This window comes from Anolis carolinensis, chromosome 5 (genome assembly GCF_035594765.1).
Source record: "Anolis carolinensis isolate JA03-04 chromosome 5, rAnoCar3.1.pri, whole genome shotgun sequence".
Taxonomy (NCBI): domain Eukaryota; kingdom Metazoa; phylum Chordata; class Lepidosauria; order Squamata; family Dactyloidae; genus Anolis; species Anolis carolinensis.
Window position 1 is genome coordinate 15,199,722 of NC_085845.1, and position 16,188 is coordinate 15,215,909.

General features: G+C 40.2%; 1 protein-coding gene across 2 annotated transcripts in view; it reads left to right on the forward strand.

The window, feature by feature from the left end:
• The window catches only part of bmp3 (bone morphogenetic protein 3), a 51,614-nt gene extending 36,011 nt beyond the window's left edge, over positions 1–15,603 (forward strand). For both annotated transcript variants that reach the window (XM_062981515.1, XM_062981514.1), the window contains exons 2-3: positions 3,279–4,171; positions 12,979–15,603. In XM_062981515.1, the coding sequence (XP_062837585.1) occupies positions 3,279–4,171; positions 12,979–13,170 (1,085 nt within the window). In that variant the 3' untranslated portion in view covers positions 13,171–15,603. The remainder of the gene's footprint in view (positions 1–3,278; positions 4,172–12,978) is intronic.
• The last annotated feature ends 585 nt before the right edge of the window (positions 15,604–16,188 follow it).

Sequence of the window (16,188 nt, forward strand, 5' to 3'; positions counted from 1 at the left end):
AGGAGAAGAAACTTTTGTTTGGTCCAACGGGATCTCATTGCAAGAAGAAGGCACTCCTTGGTTTTGGACATGAAAAGATCTATCTTTTAAATCCTGCAACCTTCATAACAGAGGAATTTCTAGCACAACCTTCTATAGAGAAAGGGCTGGGTGTGTCATTGCTCATTGCCCCTCTCTCCTACCCTTCAGGCATTTCTGTTTTGTAGGGGACGACATTGCATGAAAAGTAGTCTTGGGTGGAGACGGACCTTGGAAACAAAGCTACCATGGTTCAATTGTTGCAGCTGCATCTCCCAATTTGGGATCCCAGCATTTGTTTCTTGCTTTGTGTGCCTATTTTCAGAAGGCTTCTTCCAGATAAAATGTATGTTAATTTCCCCCAGCATTTTAGATTTCCCTTTCTTCTGCCTAACAGTTTTGTGATGCTTTAGTGGCCTTTAACAGGTTCTTTTGTATTGACTTTTAATTTTCTATTTTTTGTCATAAAGCATAAAGCATAAAGCACCCTGCAAGATTGATGGGTGATACAGACATATCAATATCTAATACATACATACACAAATCTGTATTAAAGCCATTGCCCTGTACAATGGTTCAACAATATGTGTTTAGGTTTTGTTTTACAGTCAATAATATTATCCCTGCATGTGCATATTGGGTACTTTTTTCACTTTTTATACTTTGTGTTTGAAGGACTATTGCAGGCCAAGTGACACTTTTTTCTTTTTGTTGGTTATGGAAACCCAAACACCCCCCACTTTAAGATGCACACTTGCACACACAAACACACAGACCAAAGCAAGACGGGTGAAAGCAGAAGTGTTTCACAGAGGGTGCATCTACGCTTTAGAATTACTGCATTTTAACACCACTTTTGAGCCCCGGTGGCACAGTGGGTTAAACCGCTGAGCTGCTGAACATGCTGACCGAAATGTCTGTGGTTTGAATTTGGGGAGCGGAGTAAGCTCCCGCTGTCAGCCCCAGCTTCTGCCAACCTAGCAGTTTGAAAACATGCAAATGTGGGTAGATCAATAGGTATCATTCTGGTGGAAAGGTAATGGTGCCCCATGCACTCATGCCAGCCATATGACCTTGGAGATGTCTACGGACAATGCCGGCTCTTCGGCTCAGAAATAGAGATGAGTAGTACCAACCCTCAGACATGATTAGACTTAATGTCAGGGGAATACCTTTACCTTTACCTAACACCACTTTAACTGCCATGGCTCATTGCTATGGAATCCTGGGTGTTGTAGTTTTACAGGGTCTTTAGCCTTCTTCTAAGAAATGCTGGTGCTCCTCTAATCTATAACTCCTAGAATCCCATAGCATTGAGCCATGCCAGTTATAGTGGCGTCAAACTGCTTTAATTCTAAAGTGTAGGTGTATCCTCAGATACATTATTTGCTCAAACGAGTATTTCTGCCCTCTACCTTTAGGTGTCACTACCTCCTCTAGATCTTAGGCAGGCAGGCATCTGCAGACTATCCAAGATATTTGGGGAAGGCAGTGCAAAAGTCGATCAGAGAGAGAGATCAGGTTTTCACAACTGGATGTTTTCACAAACATAACACTTTGTTTTGCAACAGGCAGTTTTAGTCAAAGATTTCTGATGAGTTTGTGACCATATTACACTTGTGTTTCCAGTCATGTCTAGGTTGTATTTTCAGATATATAATAAAAGAGGGGCAAGGAGAAGGGAGATTAGAACCTGTTCAGTAATCAGCTGAAGATTTGCAAGAATTTCTGGCACTTTGTTGTTTTAGTAGAAGCAATTGTCACAAGGCTTTCTTTCTCAATAAGCAGGTGGAATGAAGAAAGCTCTCTTTTTATGTCCATATGTATGTTTAAGGCTTCTGCATCTTCATCCTATGACATATCCACCAGGAATGAGGTTCTCCTAAATCTCCACTGCCATTAAACATGAAGACTGCCATAGACCCCATTGCTATTACTAAGAGGAAGCTTTCCTTCATCCCTATCTTAGTTAACAGTGAGACGATTCCCTCTTGTCCCATTCTGTGACCTCGCAACTTAGGGTCCTCCAAAATCCCCTCAAGGCTCTTTGAAGAAATATTATGCAACTTCTGTCTCCATTAGATACCATTCTTCTATATACACATCTGCCAAGATAGACACTATGCATATACAGTTAGCCCTCTACATTTGCTGGTTTCACTTTTGCAAATTTGAAGATTCATTGATGAAAACGTATTCTTGCCAAATTTGTATGTCCACCAGTAAGACTCCATTATCAACTTCTGATAGACGTTAAACATAGAGTTGCACTGTAAGATCTAGATATTCCTCAAGATAACTTTCCTGGCAATCTTTTGGTCCTCCAGTGTGATTCTATTACCTCCTTCTGGTGGAAAGTGTGCTTTGACAACCCAGATACCCCTATAAATAAACATACAATCTACTATCCTTGTCCTTATCTTCTCTGAATGATGGCCTGGATGATACTGGAGAGCTCATCCTATATGCTTTACCTTCCCAGTGTTTGTTAATGTATATAATTACAATACACAAAGGAGAATGACAATTCCAGTTCCCAAAGTTAAAAAAAAAACCCCATGACAGTAAGATAATTAGTGTAAACAATTGCAATCAGCCCTCCATATCTGCAAATTCTGTACCCATGGATTCAACCATTCAGGGCTTGAATATACCCCACAAGAAAACCCAAAAGGCAAGCTTGATTTTGCAATTTTTGTAAGAAATGTTATTGTACATAATGGGACTTGAACATTTATGAATGTTGATATCCATGGGGGTCCTGGAACCAAACCAAAGCATATCCCAAGGGCCCTCTGTGCTTTTGTACAAACAGTATATTAGAGTTAATTTCATTAAGTGTTAATGTTCATATTGTAAAAAATATTCTACCTGGAAGTGCAAAGAGTTAAGGAAAAGGTTTTCCATGGATTAACTATTTTGGTTTTTAATTGGTTAAATAACAAACTGGATTAACAGATCATAAATATTAAGTACCTTTCTGAGCATATTGAAAGAAATATGAAAAACTGCTGTTAGAAGGAAAAATTCATTTGCCTTGTCTTTCTAGCCCCAGAGCCAAATCAAACACTTCCTTCAGTCTCAATCCACTGATGAAAATGGACCTTTTGCCAATCAATCTTTTTCATATTTTATTTACATATGTAAAAGATAATGGGTGGCAATTACAGGGAAATTCTGCGTAAGATTGACTAATAAAGGTACAAAAACAACAGGTGGCACCATGAATCTTTCTCATGTCAGTCTTTTTCTTTTCCTAGGGATTCCTGGAAACAAAGAAGTACATGTTTTTAATCTAACCTCCCTCACAAAGTCTGAGAACATCTTGTCAGCTCTGTTGCATTATTATGTCGGAGATTTCTGGAACAGTACTGCAAATTGTCCTCAGTTGAAGAGCTCTTCTCGTCATGGGCCCAGGAGATCTGACATGCAGATTAGCCTCTTGCTGTTGAATTTGCCTGCTTTGGGAAACCAAACTCGGACCCTGGGACATTACTTGGTCAACATCTCCACTGCGTATCGGCATGTCCATTCTTGGCAATGGAAGAACATTACTGATGTATTGAGTAAAGCCAAAGAAAACAATGACTTGATCCTTGGAGTCAAAATAGCCTCTGTTGGGCAACACCCTTGGAAGAACGGGGATCCCAGTTACGAACCATACATCCTCATTTATGCCAACGACTCTGCCATTTCGGAACCAGAGAACGTTGTTTCTAGCTTGCAAGGGCACCGAAGTCCCCTGCCTGGGAGCCATTCGAAGAGTGGCCTCGGTGAAGGGCGACAAAAACGCTCCACCAATGTCCTTTTGCCTTTGCAAAACAACGAGCTTCCAGGAGCTGAGTACCAATACAGTGAGGATGAAGGCTGGGAGGACAGGAAACACTACAAAACCCTCCAGCCACGCCTCGCAGAACGGGCCAAAAACAAGAAAAAGCAGAGAAAGAATAACCAACAAAAAAGCCAGACTCTCCAGTTCGATGAGCAGACGCTTAAAAAGGCAAGGAGGAAGCAGTGGAATGAGCCAAGATATTGTGCGCGGCGCTACCTCAAGGTGGATTTTGCAGACATTGGCTGGAGCGACTGGATTATTTCCCCTAAATCTTTTGATGCCTATTACTGCTCAGGTGAATGCCAGTTCCCTATTCCAAAGGTAATGTATCTTCTTTTTAAAAACTATTCTTCTTTTCTATGCAAACACACATAAAGGAAAAATGCATTTCAAAACTTTTCACGAAACTGTATATAGTGTTGTTTAAAGCATCAGTAAAATTTAGTTAGCTGTTACTAAACTAAGCATGCAACAAACCATCAGTTTTAAAATGCCTGTCCTAAAATAGCTAAGTCAGAACTAGTTTGTGTGTAGATATTAGATTGTAGGGAAGAATTATATGTTGTTTTTAAAATATAATATCCAAATATGTAATTCATGACTATTGGTAGTAATAACATACTTTGAATATTTCATGAGCAGGCATGATACATTCCAAAAAAACAAGTGCTTGATAATGTGAGTTAGTGTGGATCAGGGCATTGGACTAAGATACTGGGAGACTAGGGTTCAAATCCTTGGGCAAGTCACTTATTCTCAACCTCAGAGAAAGCCAGTAGCAAAACCTCTCTGAACAAATCTTATCAAGAAAATTCTATGATAGGTTCACCTTAGAGTTACCATAAATCAGAGATACCTTAAAACATAGTATAGCTAAAGTAGCCCTTATCTAGAACACTGAAATCCATGAAGTCCAAAATTGTCCACATGAGTGGCTGAGATAAGGATGCCTTTGCTTTCTGATGGTTCAGGGTATTCCAACCTAGTTTCATGCACAACGTTATTCAAATTGAGTTGCTGTGAATTTTCCGGGTTGTATGGCCATGTTATAGAAACATTCTCTCCTGACATTATTAAAATTGGGTCCCATCTCCAAGATATCTCATTATATGCATGCCAATATTCCAAAATCCAAAATATGAAACATTTCTTGTCCCAAGTATTTCAGATAAAAGATACATTTTCATAGAATGCTAGAGTTGGAGGGCCATCAATTTAGGGATTTCTTCCCAGCCCAGCAATGATTTACTTACTAGAAGGATCAGTCAATCCTCTTTGCAGATTCAACAATTTATTGGAACTCTGGCTAGCTGCTGCTACAGACGGAAAATAGCTCTCCCCTATCCTGGTTGGGGTTTTCTGATGCAAGCAGAATTCTGGGAAATGTAGTTTGGGGCAGGGCCTTTTGAATGGTTTTATTTTATTTATTTACAGTATTTTTATTCTTCCCTTCTCACCCTGAAGGGGACTCAGGGCAGATCATAATGTACACATACATGGCAAATATTCAATGCCATATGAACATAGAGACAGAGACAGAAACACAGTGGCAATTTAACATTCTCCAGCTTCCTGAGGGTGTGCTCGAATCCAGCCACAGGGTGAGCAGCTGCTTCATCATCCACTTTGACACCTTGATGGATACTTCCTCATTCCAAATGCTGCTGGACGATTTTTATAGTGTCGTAAATTAGTTAAATTAGCCTCCCCGCATAAGCAGTACCTAAATTTCCTACTTGATAGATGCAACTATCTTTTGGGTTGCTTAGTTCAACAATGAGCAGGGCTATTTTTTTAATGGTCGGGTGCTCACTCCGACACAGGCTGGCTTCGAACTCATGACCTCTTGGTCATAGTGATTTATTGCAGCTGGCTACTAACCAGCTGCCCCACAGCCCGGCCATAGAGCTCCTCACCTTCCCAAACTACATTTCACAGAGTTTTGTGCTTTCTCAGCCTTTTTCCCAGTGAACTCTTTTCCCTGCTTTCCCTCTCCTAATGACGAGAGACCATTAATTTAAAGAGGAAAGGCAGCCCTTTTGGCTTTGCTTTGCTTTCTTGTGTAGAGAATAAAACTGACTTTGGGAGGCTTCCGAGATTTACAAAATGCAAGTGAAAAGGTATTGGGTACATTTCGATTCTTAAGTTTATGGCGCCCACGTGTCGGATATTGCCTCGTAAGTACAAAATTTACAAATCTGATACAACTTACGATGACTAACAAAAAATGCACATCCCAAATTAATACAAATACACATGCACACATTTAGAAGTGGATAAGTGCAATCAGAAGAATAGGTTCCATTGATACAACAGTGGTACTATAGTTTTAGCAGCTGCTTGAAACACATAACTTTAGCAGGTAAACTACTTCCCTCTCCCCTTTATATCCATACCAGTGAACTCTTCAACTGCTGAATTCTTACACGTAAAGCTAAGGTTGAAAGAAACACGAGAAAAGCTAGTTTAAAAAATAATAGTACTCGTTGTATACAATGGGCTAGATTTATTTATTTCCCTCATTTCTATCCCGCTCTTCTCATCCGAAGGGACTCAGGGCGGCTCACAATCTGGCAAAAATTCAATGCCAATATACAAGAAGATAAAACATAAGCAATTAAAACAATTGAATAATTTAACAAAATACAATAAATACATTTAAAACCATACAGTATAAAATCCTTCTACCTTGTTTCTTCTTTTAAAGATTCTCTTTATGAACATTCTTTAGTGCCTGATTGATGGTTTTCTTTGATTTAGGAAGGAACATTCTGTAGCTCATATTGCAATATGTTTGGTGGGTTTTGAGCTATTTATAGGCCTTATTTTATTCTGCCTTTTGCCCTTCCATAAAGCCCTCAAGGATACTTACAGTTATTTTAGAAATATGCACAGGAAAAATACGCAGAAAGCATGGTCATGTAGAAAAAAAAATATAAAAAACTAAAAAATAGCTCTACTAACCTTAAATCATCTAATTATTCCCATAATCCTCTGAATATTTAAAAATGTTTTATAAATTTCCAAAAAAATACCAAAGGATTGGACCTGGCTGGCATGCCTAGGAAGGACATCCAATGGAAAGCCACACAATGTAGCATTTTTGCTGAAGTTAAGCAAGTCTATGTCTTTTTAGGATGGGAAACAACATGATTATCCCATGTATATTTTCTTGGATTCCATGATGAAAGAAAGGATAAGGTCACAAAGCTGTCTTGAAAGAGAAAAAGGTGAATAAAACCTAAGAGAACACATGTCTAGAAATATCTAGATCCTTCAATGATAACATTTGGTCATAAAGTTGTGCTGAAGGACCCAGAGATTCCTACAGAGTTAATCTGCCTAGGTCTTCTAGCACAACTTGATCATCAACTTCCTATTTATCAGCCTGGCATTCAACAAATAATTTCAGTCCAGAGGAACTGTCACCAAGATATCCAGGCTGCCTCCTCTGAATTCAGTTCTGGTTGAATATTATATTAGTTTAATATAACAAGATTTCTTAAAGGCTGTAATAAAGAATACAATACAGCATGAGTGAAAGCATGACTTTGGCACGTACTGTGGTTTTCATTTCCACGACTGTGGTTCGATTATTATAGATTAATGAAAATTTCCCCTTTACAATTGGATCCAGACCCCTTGGGTAATGCCTGAATTACCTGTGCCTATTTCAGACTAAATTAGCAGGTCTTCATCACTGAGAGCATGTCTCGTTCAGCAATCTCTGGACAACCATTTGGGAGCAGCTGCATTGCAACTCAGATTTCAGGCGCTGTCCTTTTTCATTTTATGACTTTTCAAAGAGCAGGAGCACTGCTGTGCCAAGGCCCTTCTTTTTCTTATCGTGGTATACATAAACGAGGAGTTAACTACCGCATGGGAAGTCAGGAGCGGGCACATTCTGTGATTTGGAAGCAGAATTTGGAGGAACTTCTTTTCGTTTTTAATTTTTGAAGGAAGGAAAGTAAAACGATTTAGTTGTTTTAAAACATATCTTAGTACAACCTTTTCTATACTGAAAATAAACATATAAATAATGTTTAATTTAATCTTCATTTAATCTTCTGTCCCATTCACTCAGGATACCAACTGGCAGCTGGGTTTCTTGTAGAGTGGATGGGCTCTCTCTCTCTCTGAGTGAATTCACACTGTAGAATGAATGCAGTTTGATACCGCTTTGACTGTAAAGACTCAATACTATGGAATCATGAGAGTTGTAGTTTTACGAGGTATTTAGCCTTTCCTTCCAAACTTACATTGTCAAACTCCAACTCACAGGATTCCACAGCATGGAGCCATGGCAATTAAAGTGATATCAATGTGTTGACAAAGGCTGAAACCATGAAAATGAACAAAATCTGGCTACCAGTATTTTAAAAAAACCCAAAATCAGAACAGTAAATAAGGAGCAACACTCTGAAAAAAGAATTCCAGACATGAGTCAATCAGGGACAGCTAACGACTCTGAACAAAGGATTCCCCCAGGCCAGGATGTGAAGCTTGGAAGGCCATTTAATGCTAATCAAGGTGATGAATTACAACATTTACACTGGCCTCCAACAGACAATAGTCCTTTTGACACCCAGGACCTTCCACAGATATACCGTATAAAACCTTCATTGCTTAGTTTCTCCATATACCTCACAACCTCTGAGGATGCCTGCCATAGATGTGGGCAAAACGTCAGGAGAGAATGCTTCTAGAACATGGCCATAAAGCCCAGAAAACACACAACAACAAAGTGGTGTCAAATTGCATTACTTCTACAACATAGGTGCCTCCTCCTCCTTCTCTTTCTCACACACAAGCACACAGTCAGCTTGCTCTCGTCTTACCTTTTCCCTTTCTCTTTCATTCTGTCCCTGTTTGCTCTCTCCTCTTGCTCTTCCTTCTTTTCTTGTTGCTTTCTCTGTCTTATCTCATTCTTCCTTTTTTGTATTCATGCTATAGTGTATCAGTCGAGATCTTATTTGCAGCCACAGCTGAGCTGCCTGATAGGCTGCCATTGGAGGGAGAAGGGCTTGAGATGGAGAAAAATAAAACAGAATCACTGGATAAGATGAGGTCACTTAAGGGGAATGAGATAGGTAGAGGAGTGAGACAAGGGGAGATAGAGGAGGAGAGGAGGAAAACAAGTGGAGAAGAGACACTTAGGAATACTGAGAATAGAAGTAAGAGTGCAACAGCATCTTTATGTAAGCATCAAGGAAGGAGGTAGGATTCACATGTGGAGGGGGAATCAGCAGAACCTTTGCAGATAAAGGGATAGGAGAAATGCGGGGAGAGAAAGAGAATCGAGGAGTGTTTCTGTGACAAAACATATTTTGTATTTAGTAAGCTGCAACAGCAAGCTGCAGTTTATTTAGTAAGCTTCAAGGTTCCATCCTGGGCCTAATTCTGTTCAACATCTTTATTAATTACTTAGATGATGAGTTAGAAGGCATGATCAACAAGTTTGCAGATGTCTACAAACTGGGAGAGCAACCCCGGTGGCGAAGTGTGTTAAAGCACTGAGCTGCTGAACTTGCAGACCGAAAGGTCCCAGGTTCAAATCCCAGGAGCGGAGTGAGCGCCCGCTGTTAGCTCCAGCTTCTGCCAACCTAGCAGTTCGAAAACATGCCAATGTGAGTAGATCAATAGATACCGCTCCGGAGGGAAGGTAACGGTGCTCCATGCAGTCATGCCAGCCACATGACCTACGGACAACGCCAGCTCTTCAGTTTAGAAATGGAGATGAGCACCAACCCCCAGAGTCAGACATGACTGGACATAACGTCAGGGGAAAACCTTTATCTTTAACCTACAAATTGGGAAGGGTAGCCAACACTCCAGAAGACAGGAGCAGAATTCAAAACGATCTTAACAGATTAAAGAGAGGGGGCAAAACTAACAAAATAAAATTCCGTATGCAAAGATACAGAATGGCCAGTGCCTGGCTCGACAGCAGTATGTGTGAAAAAGATCTTGAAGTCCTCATGGACAACAAGTTAAACATGAGCCAACAATGTCACACAGCAACTTAAAAAGCCAATAGGATTTTGCCATGCATAAATAGGAGTATAGTGTCTAGATCCAGGGAAGTCATGTTCCCCCTCTATTCTGCCTTGGTCAGACCACACCTGGAATCACACTGTGTCCAATTCTGGGCACCGCAATTTAAGGGAGATGTTGACAAGCAGGAATGTGTCAAGAGTCTGGAGAACAAGGCCAATGAGGAGCGGCTTAAAGGGCTGGGCATGTTTAGCCTGAGAAGAAGAGAAAGCTGAAAGGAGACATGATGAGGGTCATGTATAAATATGTGAGGGGAAGTCATAGGGAGGAAGGAGCAAGTTTATTTTTTGCTGCCCTGGCTTCAATCTACAGGAAAGGAGATTCCACCTGAACATTAGGAAGAACTTCCTCACTGTGAGAGCTGTTCAGCAGTGGAACTCTCTGCCCCGGACTGTGGTGGAGGCTTCTTCTTTGGAGGCTTTTAAGCAGAGGCTGGTTGGCCATCTGTCAGGGGTGCTTTGAATGAGATTTTCCTGCTTCTGGGCAGAGGGATGGACTGGATAGCCCGTGAGGTCTCTTCCAAATCTACGATTCTACAAGCAGTACAGATGCACCTTGGGCTCTGAGAACTTGGAACCTTTGACTAAATGTTCTTGTATATGTGTGTCTATACTGTATATTTAATGCAGTTTGACACCACTTTACCTGCCACAAGTCACTGCTTTGGAATCATGGATATTGTAGTTTTACACTGTCTTTAGTCTTTTTGCCAAAGAGTGCTGGTGCTTCGCCAAATTACAGATCCAATGATTCCATAGCAATTAACATGATGTCAAACTACATCTAATCTGATATGACAGAATCACTTTCCCCCAGAAGAAATTGATTGGAAGGAAATACTGGCCACAGCAATTAATCACCTGGAGTGCTTTGAGCTCTCAGGTCTGACACAACAGTTTGGAAAGTATTATTTTCTCCTCTGTAAAGAGATAGGGAAATTGTTGTCTCTGTGGAAGTACAAAGCAATACCATATGTACCTTTGACTCTCTGACAAATTATCAAGTTTTCTGAAAAAATGTGTGTCAGCATTATAGCAGCCTCCCTATTATGCCTCTCTTATACTACAAATAAATGCACAAGTAAATACTATCTGATTCTCCCTGCTGTATCCTCCCCCCCCCCCCCTCCTTTCCTGGACATGTTTCCATTAATCCCTTTCTTTGTTGGATAAATATGCTTGCAAAGTCAGATGCAGACCAACTGGAAGACAAGGAAGGTAACATGATGACAGAAAGAGGTGGAGAAATGAATATGGATTCAAATGTTTACCACTATGCTTTAGCTATTTTGGGCTTGCTGCCCAAAACACATACAGAGGTGTCTAAGGATTGGAAATATAAAAACAAGGACTTAGAAACTTTCTCCTCCTTAACAAGAGACCAATGTGCTGAGACAAGACATTAAAAAAATTATCCACCACCACAAGATTTTTCATCCCAGAATGAGACCGAAAAGACCTGTGTTGTTTTTTGGGCATCACAAACAGCAGCAGCAATAGCAGGGGGGAGAGAAAGGAAAGGAAAGGGTGGGTACACTATTCACTCAAATGCATTTTTAGCCCAAAACCAGTTGTCCATCTTTGCAATTCAGTAACTGTATTTCTTGGTTCCTCTGCCGCTTAGTTAATTTCACACAAATTTATGTTTCATGTAAGGAGATGCAAGACTCCAGCCTTGAGAGCTTCACGTAATGTGGGTAGAATATATGGGAACTCTGGTTATCTTGTAATCTGCAGTGGAGAGAAATCCTTTGAAGTGCTCCCCACCACACACACACACACACACACACACACACAGGAGATTAGCAAAGTTTTAAATCTCTATCAAAGGCATCATGAAGTATTAAAGGCAGACATACTGTTTGTGACATAGGTAAAGGTAAAGGTTTTCTCCTGACATTAAGTCTAGTCGTGTCCGACTCTGGGGGCTGGTGCTCATCTCCATTTCTCAGCCGAAGAGCCGCCGTTATCCATAGACACCTCCAAGGTCATGTGGCCGGCATGACTGTATGGAGTGCCTTTACCTTCCCGCTGGAATGGTACCTATTGATCTACTCACATTTGCATGTTTTTGAACTGCTAGGTTGGCAGAAACTGGGGCTAACAGCAGGAGCTCACCCCACTCCCTGGATTTGAACTGCTGACCTTTCCGTCAGCAAGTTCAGCAGCTCAGCAGTTTAACCCGCTGCACCATATATATGTGTATAAATCATGCTATGCTTGGATATCTATAGTGATATCTCCTTTTCTGTAATTTAAATCATTTGCTCTGTGTCTGGTCTCTGGAGCAGCAGAAAACATAGTTGCTCCATCTTCAGTATAACAGATATTTAAATGTGCTATAATGTCCCACCTTAAACTTCTCTTCTCCAGGATAAGCACACCCAGCTCCCTAAGCTGCTCTTCATAGGACATGGTCTCCAGACCTTTTACTACTATGGCTGCCATCCTCTGAAAACATTCCAGCTTGGCAATAGCAATATGTGCTATGAATATGTGCTATATACTAGAGGATGAACTTGCCCCCATACTAAAAGGTGTTGAGATTTTGGAAGTCCCACTGCTTCTCATCTTTGGCTAAACTAGGTAGCACTGAAGTATGTTCAGTTATGTCTGGATGGCCATAATTGTTCACCCTGAGCCATATAACATGGAAACTTGTTTACAACAGTTCAGGGAAAGAGAAGTGCCCTTCTCAAACAGAAAATTCATATATTCATAGAACAATAGAGTTGGAAGAGACCATAAGGGCCATCTAATCCAACTCCTTGCCATGCCATGAGTCCCCACGGGGAGTTAGGGTGGGTTTTAAATAAAATTGTTGTTGTTGTTGTTGTTGTTGTTGTTATGCAGGAAAAGCACAATCAAAGTGCCTCTTCACGGCATGTTATCTATTAAAATGCAGCTGATAGGCTTTTTTGGAAGACAGGAGAATTAAACTGGTATAAAACCAACATAGGCTTATAGTGAAAGTCTTCCTATAATTAGACTGCTATAAAGTACCAGGTTAACACTACATGCTTCCAATCAACTATATTCCTATTCCATTATTGTCTTTATTTTTGTCTTCTGCAGGCTCTGAAGCCTTCAAACCATGCCACCATCCAGAGCATAGTGAGAGCTGTTGGCGTTGTCTCTGGAATCCCCGAACCTTGCTGCGTCCCAGACAAGATGTCATCTCTCAGTATCTTGTTCTTTGACGAAAATATGAACGTGGTACTCAAGGTCTATCCAAACATGACAGTGGAATCCTGTGCCTGCAGATAACCCTCCTACGCACCACCCAATCTAAATCCCCTTCTTGCTGCCTTGACTTTGTTGCTCAACAGCCCCCCCCACCCCATTTTGCACTGCCAATGCATTTCATTTTCCAAAGATGTATAAGTAAATACAAATGAAAAGACAAGCAGGAGCTGAGAAGGAACACACCATGGATTTCCAGGACATGGAAGGACCTGAGAAAACTTTTTAAACTGTGAGAATACAACAGAAAAATACCTAAAGCTTTGCACCAGCTATTATGTGGTGAGCCATGTAAGGGAAAAAATGAAATCCAGAAAGAACATAATCAAAAATATCTGGAGATTGGCAGGAAGACCCTTTTATATATTTCTATATGACACTTTGAAAACAATGCATCCAAACTTCTGGCTTTCTGGTCCATTTTTCCAGAAATGAATGGTGAAGGAGACTTAAGATACATGTTATGCATCTGAAGCTAAGCGTTCTGCCTTAGGTTGCAGGCAAACTCCCCAAAGTGCTAAATAACGTAATAAGTTCTGACATACTAAGAGCCTAAGGAAATCCAATTTAAGATGTTTATTTTCTTGACATGGTGTGTCAGCAGTGCTCTGTACGTGTATTGCCTACATTAACAAGGCCTTTTCCCCCCACGTGGAATAATGGGAACCCTTAATTTGCAAACCAAAATAGACTCCTGTTTGCACATCTTCTAAATATCAGTACATGTTACAATAATACTGGCATGTCACCAATACTGCCTCAGTTGCTCTAAGAGACTAGTGAAAGGAGCATAGGTGACAGAGTAGAAAGAAGATACAGGTTTGCCAGGGTGGTTGCTGTAGCCACCTACTAGAGTAACTACTTCTACATTGTGTAGTCTCTTGTCCTGGGATGGTATATAGCACAATGCAATCCTCTGAATGGCTACTCAGAAATAATACATACTTGTAAAACAACCTTGAGTATTACTTGCTTAGGAAAACGATATGAAATTCATGGGGATACTATAAATCAGTAGGCATCTTAAGGACATGCACTCATATACTTCTGTGTGAGCTCATCTCATGTATAGGTCGAGGGCAAGTCGTAGGGCCAAGATTATGGATTTTGTTATGATCTATGGACAGCTCAAGGGTCATTCTGCAGAAATAGAAAATAATCAAGGCCACCTCAAGAGCCAGCCACCCCTGGTTGCCAATTCTGACATTTCCTTGCCAAACATTCAAAAAGTCCAGAAGAAGAATAAAGGGAGCTTCTTTTAGATTTTCCCAGGACAGACTAAGCTTTTGCTTTTTGCCACTCTATTCAGAGAAGGAGATGGTTCCTTTTGTGGTAAGAATTCAAGCACAGTACTCACATTGACCCATGGATAAGTCCATCCAATTTTGGGGGGTTAATTTTTTGACTTAAGATTTCTAGACTTATATGAGAGTATATAAAGTACTTTCAGGTAAGTCAGTATAGGATAGCAGCCTATGAATTTGCCTATGAATAGGATTAGTTTTATTGAAGCAAAGAATTAAGACAAGATTGAGGAATTCATTAATTGCCTTTTTTCCAAATGGGAGTCTTGCCTGCAATGTGGTATCATGTATAAGCCAACTGCATCAGCAGACCTACAGAGTTATTTAGTCTGGCACTGGATGGCTATGTACAAAGGACAAGGGGGGAATGGGGATGCCCCATGGTCAAAGGGACTTCATGTTGAATGCATTGCATCCTTGTGCATTGCAAAGCCAAGTAAATAGGTGTGCTTTGAGTCACACCAGTAGGAAAGTCAAGGCTTGGGATAGACTTTGACTTACAATTGCCATGCATCTTTCAGAAGATGCTAAGTGCCTTCCATTTTCTGTCCAAAGCACCTGGTGGTTTTCCTGCATTTGAGCAAAGCTCTAGTGTGGGAAATGAGGGTTAAAGCTTTAATTTCCAGCTTACTAGAGATGCAAAGAAGCTTCAGAGCATTGGAGCATTTTACTAAGGAGTTGATGCATTCATTATTAAGCTGTCTCCTTCATGTAAAAATTAATAATGAAAATAAGACTTTTGTACATTTTTTTTGCTTAGGAATTAATGCTTGTACAGTCAGCGTCAGTAAAGTTTTTAAAAAGCCAAAGGATATTTGTATATGGAAAGAAGCTTTTATTAATGCCTTTAATTTATTTTATTTCTGTTGCCTTCCTGTGTGTTAATTAAGTTTCCACTTTTTAGTACTTATAAATACACAGTGAGTTTTACATTAATTTCACAAAATCATATATATATATATATATATATATATATATATATATGCCTTCAGACCCAAATGTGCATGTTATAGGCACCCAGAAGATACTTTCCACTACTGATGTATAAGCTTGCCTCACTTGTATTTGTTTCTCTCCTTCAGTAATAAGATTTTTTTTCACTGCAAACTACTATGTACAAGTTTATGTTTAAACATTTTAATGTGAAACTTCATTTTCTCTTTTCATTTACAACCACTGCAAATGTTGCTCGAGAGAAGATTGCTTTTGAAAGTATCATAATAGAGTTGGAGCAAGGAACTATAAGGAGGAAAAGCTGAGATTCTGCATCATATTTGTAGCTTTGAATGACTTAAGCCAGTGGCTCTCAACCTCTGAGTCCCCAGGTGTTTTGGCCTACAACTCCCAGAAATCCCAGCCAGTTTATCAGCTGTTAGGATTTCAGGAAGTTGAAGGCCAAAACATCTGGGGACCCACAGGTTGAGAACCACTGACCTAAGGAATCTGTTAGAGTGCATACAGCTGTTAGGGGTCTTGATTTAAGGACCAAACATACCAATGGCTTGGAGAAAGAAACTAGGCTTTATTGTGGAAACTACATTCAAGGTAGTAAAGTTACTCAAGATGCTTATTTAAGTTCATGACCATCATAGGTAATCACTTGTGGCTGAGTATGATTGTTTTCCATAGATAGATTCGTATGGTGGGTCCATAAATGACCGTGAAGATCTATTCTGGATCTGAATAGACCTTACCTAGGTGATCTTGACAAGTCAAGAGATGACTCATGGGAAGAAGT